This window comes from Podarcis cretensis (assembly GCF_951804945.1).
Source record: "Podarcis cretensis genome assembly, chromosome: 7".
Classification (NCBI taxonomy): Eukaryota; Metazoa; Chordata; class Lepidosauria; order Squamata; family Lacertidae; genus Podarcis; species Podarcis cretensis.
This window is the reverse complement of record NC_137176.1, coordinates 14,782,222-14,791,901: the sequence shown is the minus strand read 5'-3', so window position 1 is coordinate 14,791,901 and position 9,680 is coordinate 14,782,222. Positions and strand designations below refer to the sequence as shown.

General features: G+C 43.2%; 1 protein-coding gene across 1 annotated transcript in view; it reads left to right on the top strand.

Annotated features, from left to right (window-relative positions):
- Positions 1–9,680, top strand: part of DNAH5 (dynein axonemal heavy chain 5) — a 185,075-nt gene that overhangs the window by 78,618 nt on the left and 96,777 nt on the right. The window contains exons 33-35 of the mRNA XM_079985129.1: positions 760–975; positions 2,308–2,532; positions 3,321–3,493. Of these exons, the coding sequence (XP_079841255.1) occupies positions 760–975; positions 2,308–2,532; positions 3,321–3,493 (614 nt within the window). The remainder of the gene's footprint in view (positions 1–759; positions 976–2,307; positions 2,533–3,320; positions 3,494–9,680) is intronic.

The following is a 9,680-nucleotide window of genomic DNA, read 5'->3' as shown; positions in this document are numbered from 1 at the left end:
AAAGGAAGCGGTGGTTATCTGAATTCCTGGGCACTTGCCAGTCCTTTATACACCCTGCCCTAACCTCAGAGGACCCAAAATACAGGAAGCCATCTTGGAACCTAATGAAAGCACTTACCTGGCTGCTCAGGTCTCACCTGTGTTCTCGCTCCTCTGTTGAGCTTAGGCTAGAAAAGGGGGGTTGGCTTTTCAGGTCATGCAGAGCACAAAACAGCACTGACTGATTTTTATTTCCTTTTGAATATCAGGACCCATCCCTCCTACTCCTCATCCCTTCCCACAAAGCTGGAATGGATACTGTTACATGCCACCCCAATCTCCACGAAATATATATTATAAATTATTGTTGTTAGTATTACAGTCGTATCTTGGAAGTTGAACAGAATCCGTTCCGGAAGTCCATTTGACTTCCAAAACCAAAGCGCTGCTTCCAATTGGCTGCAGGAAGCTCCTGCAGCCAATCGGAAGCCGTGCCGGATGTTCGGCTTCTGAAAATCATTTGAAAACCGGAACACTCACTTCTGGATTTCGATCATTCAGGAGCCGATTTTGTTCGGGAGCCAAGGCGTTTGAGATCCAAGGTACGACTGTGTTGTTGTTGTTGTTGTTGTTGTTGTTGTTCTTCTTCTTCTTCTTCTTCTTCTTCTTCTTCTTCTTCTTCTTCTTCTTCTTCTTCTTCTTCTTCCAACAACATCAGGAAGGGTACAATTGCTATCCCTGTTCCGTGCAACTTTGTCACACAAGATGCATAATTTTCAGGTTTATGATCGGATCCTTTCAATCTCCTCTCGGGAAGGTGAGACAATTGAGCTGGAAAAGCCCGTCATGGCAGAAGGTAATGTGGAGGTGTGGCTCAATTCCCTCTTAAAGGAGTCCCAGGGCTCTTTACATCTCGTGATTCGGCAGGCAGCTGCAAGCATCCAGGAAGCGGACTTCCAACTGATTGACTTTCTTTCTTCCTACCCTGCCCAGCAAGTTTCTAATCCCCCCCCCCCCCCCCGCAACAAAAAACAGTTATGGGATGATGGTTCCAATTTTTCCAAGGATTATGCTTGATATAAAGAGCAAAGTATATTGCTGTGTATGTCTCTGGCATAAGAAGTCCTAGACTTGCCAGAAAGTCTCTCACATATTTACTTCTCAAACACCCACTCTAGTGGTCATTTAGGAAGTTTACTCTGGTAGCTCTAAAAACTTAAGGTTTTGTACTTTAAGATATTGTCATTCTTTTGTTGCTGGTTGTTTGCTGCCTTGAGTTCCTTTGCGAGGTAGGGCGGGATAGACATTTAATAATAGAAATAGATAAGTAATAATAAAATTCATGCGAAACATCACAGATTCTCTGCCAAATGGGCTTCAGACTTTGGTAAACAAGTTATGTACTTTTCAGGGTTTCTCTGTCAGTAAACAGTTCTCCGCTCATTCTTCATTCATTTAATCAATCCCTTTCAAGGTCAGGGGCTTGGAGAATTATTCATAACAGCTCCATATACAGTATGTGTGTGTATCTCTCTCTCACACACAGAATTTATTCCTAGAAAATCCTCTCATTAGCCAGCCTCAAAGTTCAAGCCAAAGACCCATTTTGATCCTTGGAGTGGATTTCTGTAAAACCATCAGATCCCAGCTGGCAAAGGTGATGATTGACTTGCCAAAATACAAAAACAAGGAATTGGAACAGCTGTAAGAGGGAAAAGAAACCCAAGTTGTCCATTGGTTTCCATGACTGGCCCTCTTCCTGTCACAGAGGAGTGGCCTTTACTCCTACCTTGTAAGCTTTCAGAGTTGCTTTTTTGACCGTTTACCTTATTTTTTCCAAACATAGAGGCAGAATAGGGATCATGGGTTGGGCCACCTCCTTGCAAGCTGATGGCGGGTGTTCTTCCTGAGGCATTAGCTTGCTCCTTTGCTGCCCCTCGCACTCCTGCCTTTTCAGAAGCTTTTTGTAGTGGTGGAGTCTGTGTGAAGTCCTCAAGGAGAAGTCCTCACCAAGCCTGCCAAGGAAGAGTTTCAGAACGCACTTCTCCACAAGAAGTGCTTTCTGAAGCCCCCTTTCTGCCTGGTGTCAAAGCCAGGCGGCAGAATGCTGTACCATTGCTAAAGTCTTCCTCACCTGGGTTGCTTCTGTGGTGGTGGTGAGAAGGGCAGGACAATTGCAGGAGTCCTGCCTTTTCCATTTCCACTGCCCGAGGCAGCTGCCTCACCCTGCGTCATGTGTGGGCCGGCTCTGTCGATCAGCAGAAATGGCTTTTGAAGAACCTGATTTGAACTCTACATAACTTTTCTGGAAAAAAATTTTCCCCTAAGGTTGGCTTGTTGGGAATTCAAATGATCTGGACCAGAGACGCTGAAGAAGCTTTGACCAACGCAAAGTACGACAAGAAAATAATGCCCAAAACAAACCAGTTTTTCTTGGACCTCTTGAATACTCTGATAGATATGACGACAAAGGACCTGAGCCCCATAGAACGCATCAAATATGAGACACTGATCACAATTCATGTGCATCAACGGGATATATTTGACGACCTGGTAAAATGACTTTTATGCATTGAAAATAACCAGAGGGGAAAAGCAGAAGTATGCTCAATAGCGGAATGTACATTAAATCCATTCAGTAAATATAATCCACTAGGGCAAAAATATGTTTTTGGTGCTATCCTAGCAGACCAGTTGTGAACGTGTTTTCATCACTGCTTTAGCTTATGGTTCATATGTAAGGCTTTGCAGTCTTGTATTATCAGAGATGCAGTGGTGCTGTGGTTTAAACCACAGAGCCTAGGGCTTGCTGATCAGAAGGTCGGCGGTTTGAATCCCCACGATGGGGTGAGCTCCCATTGCTCGGTCCCTGCTCCTGCCAACCTAGCAGTTCAAAAGCACGTCAAAGTGCAAGTAGATAAATAGGTACCACTCCAGTGGGAAGGTAAGCGGCGTTTTCGTGCACTGCTCTGGTTCGCCAGAAGCGGCTTAGTCATGCTGGCCACATGATCCAGAAGCTGTCTGTGGACAAACACCGGCTCCCTTGGCCCATAGAGCGAGATGAGCGCACACCCCCAGAGTCGTCCGCAACTGGACCTAACGGTCAGGGGTACCTTTACCTTTACCTTATTATCAGATCTGCCTCTTGTTGTGCTCTGATGCCACTGCCCATGCAACCTTGCTCTCAGCAAGACATTATCATTGCAAGGCTTTTTCCACAGTTGGCATTCAACTGGTTTCCCTCTCCCTTACACACACTCGAGTCAGTTGCTAGTTCTGCCTGATTCCTTCTTAGAAACTCTCTTTATAAAGCCTATGGCAACATGGTCTCTTGTTCCTAGTGCCGTATGCATATCAAGAACCCCACAGACTTTGAGTGGCTGAAGCAATGCAGATTTTATTTCAATGAAGATGCGGACAAGATGATGATTAACATCACGGATGTGGCTTTCACATATCAGAATGAATTTCTGGGCTGCACAGACAGGCTTGTCATCACCCCTCTCACAGACAGGTGAGAGATACTTCTGTCCTTCCGCCTGTTTGAAGGATTAGATGTTCTGTATGCCAATGTCATTCTCCAGCATATTATTTCAGAGTCTCATTCCGTCTTACTCTATTGGAGCATTAACTGTGAGGGTTTGTGCAAGGTTTTGAAATCAAGACAGAGAAGAGAGTTTTCCTTATAATTCACGACATTTTTATATATTAAAAAAAGAAGTACCGGTACATTCATATTCACCTTCAATGAAAGCGGCATTGTTTCACTCTGGAATGCCAATATATGGTGGTTGTCTTTAGCATATTTCTAGGAAGGAGAGGGGTTTGGATTCTAGATTCCAAGTGTCCAATTGGGGGATCCATTTCAGATTGAAACTCAGACCATCTAGAGTTTACCACAATGCACAATACAACAGGGACTAATGACCTGTGGGTATCATGGGAATTAGTCTGGCTATTCTGGATTAAAACCAGAAGAGATTTGGGTGTGTTTGCTAATCACTATGTGTTTTCTTAGCGCTTGACTACAGTAATTTAAAAATGAAAACTTGTTGCTGACACATTTATTTTATCTTTAAATTTATTAAATGTGCCTTTGGTCTTCTCACCCAAGATAGCTAATAGTAAAATATAAAGTAAAAATCAAGACATCGGCAGGTTAGTAGAACATCAATAGTATTAATATTATGTCTTATGTGAAGCTAGCGTTTTCTGTAGCCTGTACTGCTATTTGTACTAGAATAGATGTTAAAAAAAAACCCAGTAAAAGAGGGCACAATCTAACTTCCTTCCCTGTCTGCATGTTAGCTTTTGGATTTCTTAGGTATTATACCTTGTAATTCCTCAGTATTCTGGCTTTTCTTTGCATGTAACTGAGTTGCATGTAACTGAGGCTTGGCAGCCACAGCCAGTCAAATCAAACATTGCTTGAGGACCCCAGTGGCTCAGGTGGGCCTTTCAGCAGCCTGACCTGACTATTCTGTCCCTGTTAGGGCCGGCCTACCTATGAGGCGAGGCAGCTGCCTCAGGCGGCAAGGTCCACAGGGGCAGCAGATCTCAATGTTGATCTTTGTTCCCCATCACCACTTGTTCCTGATGTCAGTTTTCCCTAACTACTTCTTCACTGGTAGGCAGGGGAGTAGGAAGGGGTGGTGGTCTGACCCAGGTGTCTTCCATGAGGGGGTCACAAAAAGGCACACCATGGGGAGCTCACCCCGCCACCCCCATGTGATGGATGGCGCCCCCTGCACAGCTCGCCCCACACCCCCAGGTGCACGGCATGACTGCCGCTCCGGGTACCCATGCAGCTAACTGGACAAGGGTTGCGCTGGTCGGTTGAGAAGGCGGTCGATTGTTGGGGGAGAAGTCTTTGTGGCTGCCACAAATCATGCTTCTTGGCTGTTGGATGACCAGATGGTCCCCAACTCCTGCCTTCTGCCTTGGAACTGAGGAGAGGGGAGGAGTTTGCCCTCCGGAACATTGTTGTCAACTTACAGATTTGAAAATTAAGGGACCAGCAGCCTCAAAAATAAGGGATCAGCAGCCAAAATAAGGGATTTTCAAAGCACAGGTATGTTCAACTTCTGAGCCCCTCCAAGCCAAAGGCAGAAAGCCCAGCCAGCAGCCAAATGAAGCCTCAAGCGGTGGTTCCCACAGCGCAGCAACCCGGCAAAGGGGGTGCAGCAAAGAAAACCACCGTCCCCTCTCTGCTGGGAAGCACTGAGCAAAGGCGAGTCCCCAGGCAACGCGGCCGATTTGATCGGCACAAGGCATGAAAGCTCAACCCCCCAGTCATTCTTAAACTCCTTATTGGGTGAGCAGTGCAGCCAAGCAACACAGTTGGAGCCTCCCTCCTCCCTGGCCTTTGAAACCCGGGAAATTGAGCTTCCGGAGGCGGCGCGAAACAGCAATGGCGGTCCTCTTCGCGCTCTGAAGAGGGGCTCCGCAGGAAAGGGTCGTCCGCTGCGGCATAGCGGTGACCCATTAAGAAAAACCACGGGCAGAGTGAGCTTGTGGCCGTGGGACTCGGCGGGCGCCAGAAGCCCCCCCAGAAACGGGAAAGGAACCCCGTAAGGGGCTCCGGAACGTGAAAGGGGGAGCGGCGCTGTGAGTTCATCGCTCTTTCTGCGGGAAGCAAAGCCGCGCGGCTGCTGCTGATGAGCGCCGACCTTTCTTCTTGGAACATCAGATTTGCAACTACAACCCGTGAGTAAGGGGACTTGAAAATTATTGGGACTAAAGTACCTTAATTCGGCTGAAAACGGGAAACGTAACCAGGAAGTCCGTCTCCCGACCGTGCTAAAGAGATCAAAGTAAAGTTTTGACAAGCGGGAAGCGTTTAGAAAGAACTTTAAAAAAGATTGGACCATTGTGCTGACAATTGAACTTTTGGCAGGGAAATTAAAAGAGACAATTTCGGAGTATTTATGTTGGTCTTTTGATTGGATTCCCCCTCTTCCCTTGGGATTTATAAATAACTGAGGAAACCAAATCTGCGGACTGCCAGGGTAAAGAAGAACTGTCAAACTGCTGAAACTGTATCTAATGTTGAAAGTGTTGCATGTAAACGTTACATCATAGAAGAAATAGGGAAACTGTTTCTTGCACCTTTTCTGAGACTTTGTATTAATTTGGGAAAAGCTCCATGCTAAAAGGAAATTAAAAGGCTCTTTAGATCTTTAGATTTTTCGGACTGCTGGGACCTCAAAGAAGGGAAAACCTCTTTCTTTCGGTTGAACTATATTGTACTCCCCCTAGAGGACTTTGGATTTATAATTATCTGGGAACTACACTTTGTTTTGATCCTTTGCTGCCTTGTTGTTTATATTTTGGAACTGCCTTTCTCATGGGAATATATACAGTCTGACCTTGACATACAGACGGGATTGGAATGAGTGACACAGGGAAAACAAGATTGGCTAAAATAAAGGCAAAACAATTGGTACAAACAACCTTGACTTCTCAACCACGTAGATCATCTGTCCCAGCTGTTTTAGAAATACAAAAAGGGGCAGTTGAGCAGACATCTACAGGGGATATGGCTTCAGGAGGATCTGAAAAAGTTTTAAATCAGATCTTGGAACAACTGGCAATTTTAAACAAAAAGGCGGATGAACATTTGACTAAAATTGATCAAGCCACATCCTCTATAAATAAACTGACTGACCAGGTGGCCCAACATACACAAGCAATTGGGAATCTTCAGGAAGTAATGGCAGAGAATCGCAAACTGGCTGAGGAAGCCAAGCAAAAAGCAGAGGAAGCCAACTTGAAGGCCGAGGCAATAAAGGTGGAGGTGAAGCCGTTGCATAAACAGATTAGTGAGCAGCAGGCTTACTTGTCGATGACTGAACTGAGAAACCGGGAAAGTAATCTTAGACTTAGAGCTATTCCAGAACTTGAACAGGAAGATTTGATTGGTTATTTGACATTAGAATTTTCAAAGTTCTGGGGTATTGAAGAGGACAAGGATTTTAAAATTGTAACTGCTTTCAGATTGGGAAGAGTGACGAGGAAGGACAGACCCAGAGACTGTTTGATCATTTTAAGATCTAAGCAAGAGAGAGATAAAATATTAGGCCTTCACTTTGGAAAATCGCTTGACATTCAGGGCAGCAGAGCAGAAATTTACAGAGACATACCGAAACAGCTTTTGGATCTCAGAGCTACGTATACAGAACTTGCAAAATTATTGAGAGGTAATTCAATTCCTTATAGGTGGGAGTTCCCTCAAGGGATATCTTTTAACTTCAAAGGAAAGAAAGTTAAAATCAAAACAGCAGAAGACCAACAAAAGTTTTTAAACGACCACGAAGAGGATCTACAGAAAGGAACAATAGGAGCCTGGCCACCACCACCACCTGCACCTACACTGGTACCTACACCCTCGGGACCAGAGGACCAAAAGAAAGGGACACCACCACAGGACCAATAGACTGATCCAGGATGTCTCTGCAGCTTCTTAGTTGGAATATAAATGGCGGAAATTCCCCAGAGAAAAGAAGAAGAATCTTTCATATATTGAAAAAAGAACAATTGGACATTATTTGTTTGCAGGAAACACATGTGACTAGGCTCCATAGAAAAGTGTTAATTAATAAAAGACTAGGCCAAGAATTTATTTCATCGGATAAAGTCAAGAAAAGAGGAGTGGTGATTTATGCAAAGGAGAGCCTGTCACCAAAACTTTTATTTAAAGATGAGCAAGGAAGAATTTTGGCTATTGAAATACAGGCCCAAGGAGAAAAAAATTTGTTATTAGGAATTTATGCACCGAACGAGGGGAAATCAGAATTTTATAGGAAACTGCATGAGACAATTCTGGACTATCTGGACTATACCAACATCATTATGATGGGAGATATGAACGGAGTGGTCTCCACAAATATGGATAAGTCGCAAGACCAAAATTTAACAAAAGATGGTAGACTACCCAAAACTTTTTTTGAACTAACTGACAATATGGACTTGATCGATACATGGAGGACAAAGAACCCCTTAGGTAGAGAAGGAACTTTCTTTTCTGAGGCTCATTTGTCATGGACAAGAATAGACCAAATATGGATATCTAGAAGGCTGGCACCTATGATCAGAAAAGTGGAAATCTGCCCAAAAACCTGCTCCGACCATAACGCTATGAAAATGGAACTAAGACTTACTCCAATCGGCTCCTTTAGATGGAAAATGAATGACACCCTATTAAGAAATCAGGAGATTGTGAAGAAGGCCCAAAAAACTTTGAAAGATTATTTTGAAATAAATCTGAATACCACGGTGGAAAGGAGAACAATCTGGGACGCAAGCAAAGCAGTTATGAGAGGGTTTCTGATACAACAGAACACGATAAAGAAAAGATTTTGGAATGGGAAAAAAGATAAGATTTTAGAGAAGATAAGAGATGGAGAGAAAAAGTTGAGATCCAAACCAAAATCGAAGAAGATCTTGAGAGAAATTAAATTTTACCAAGCACAGTATGCGAAATTGATAAACCAAGAAGTAAAGTGGAAAATTAAACAAATGAAACAAAGATCATTTGAATCAGCTAACAAGTGTGCGAAACTACTAGCATGGCAGTTGAAAAAGAGACAAAAATTGAATACAGTTACTAACTTAGAGATTGAAGGGAAAGATATCCAGAAACCCGAAGAAATTAGGAAGTGCTTCCAGAGATATTTCAAAAAGCTTTACACTCAAGGGCCACAAGAAGAGACTGAGATAGAACAATTTTTGAAAACAAATGGATTACCAAAACTCGCTCAGGAAAAGAGAACAATCCTGAATCATAAAATAACACAACAAGAAATAGAGGGTGCCATTCAGAATATGCAATTAGGCAAATCTCCAGGTCCAGATGGACTTACCTCCAAGTATTACAAGATATTGAAAGACTTTTTGACACAACCATTAATGGAGGTATGCAATCAGATTTTGGAGGGGAAGAAGGCACCGGAATCGTGGAAAGAAGCTTTCATCACATTGATTCCTAAAGTGGAAACTGAAAAGACTCAACTTAAGAACTACCGTCCCATCTCACTCCTAAATGTGGATTACAAAAATTTTGCAGACATTTTGGCAAGTAGATTTAAAAAAGTATTAAACGAAGTAATTCACAAGGATCAGGCAGGCTTTCTCCCAGGAAGACATTTGTCTGACAACACTAGGAATATTATTGACATTTTGGAACTTTTGCAAACCAACATCAATACAAAATCAGTGTTAATTTTTGTTGATGCGGAGAAGGCCTTTGATAACATTTCTTGGAGGTTTATGAAGAAAAATTTGGAAGGGATGGGAGTGGGACGGGGGTTTGAAAATGGAATAGAGGCAATTTATTCAGAGCAGAAAGCTAAACTGATAGTAAACAATGTGGTGACAGAAGAGTTTAAAATTGAAAAAGGATCACGACAAGGTTGCCCCCTATCCCCTCTATTATTTATTTCTGTTCTGGAGGTGCTTTTGAACATGATTAGGGAAGACCGGTTGGTACAAGGAATACAGGTCGGAGTGAAACAATTTAAATTGAAAGCTTTTGCAGATGATTTGGTTTCAACACTACAGGAGCCAGAATCTAGTACGAAGAGAGTGTTAGAATTAATTTATGAATTTGGTCTGGTAGCGGGGTTCAAATTGAATAAGCAAAAAACCAAGGTTTTGGAGAAAAATTTGACACCTTTGGAAATAGATGGGTTTCAGAAAGAGAC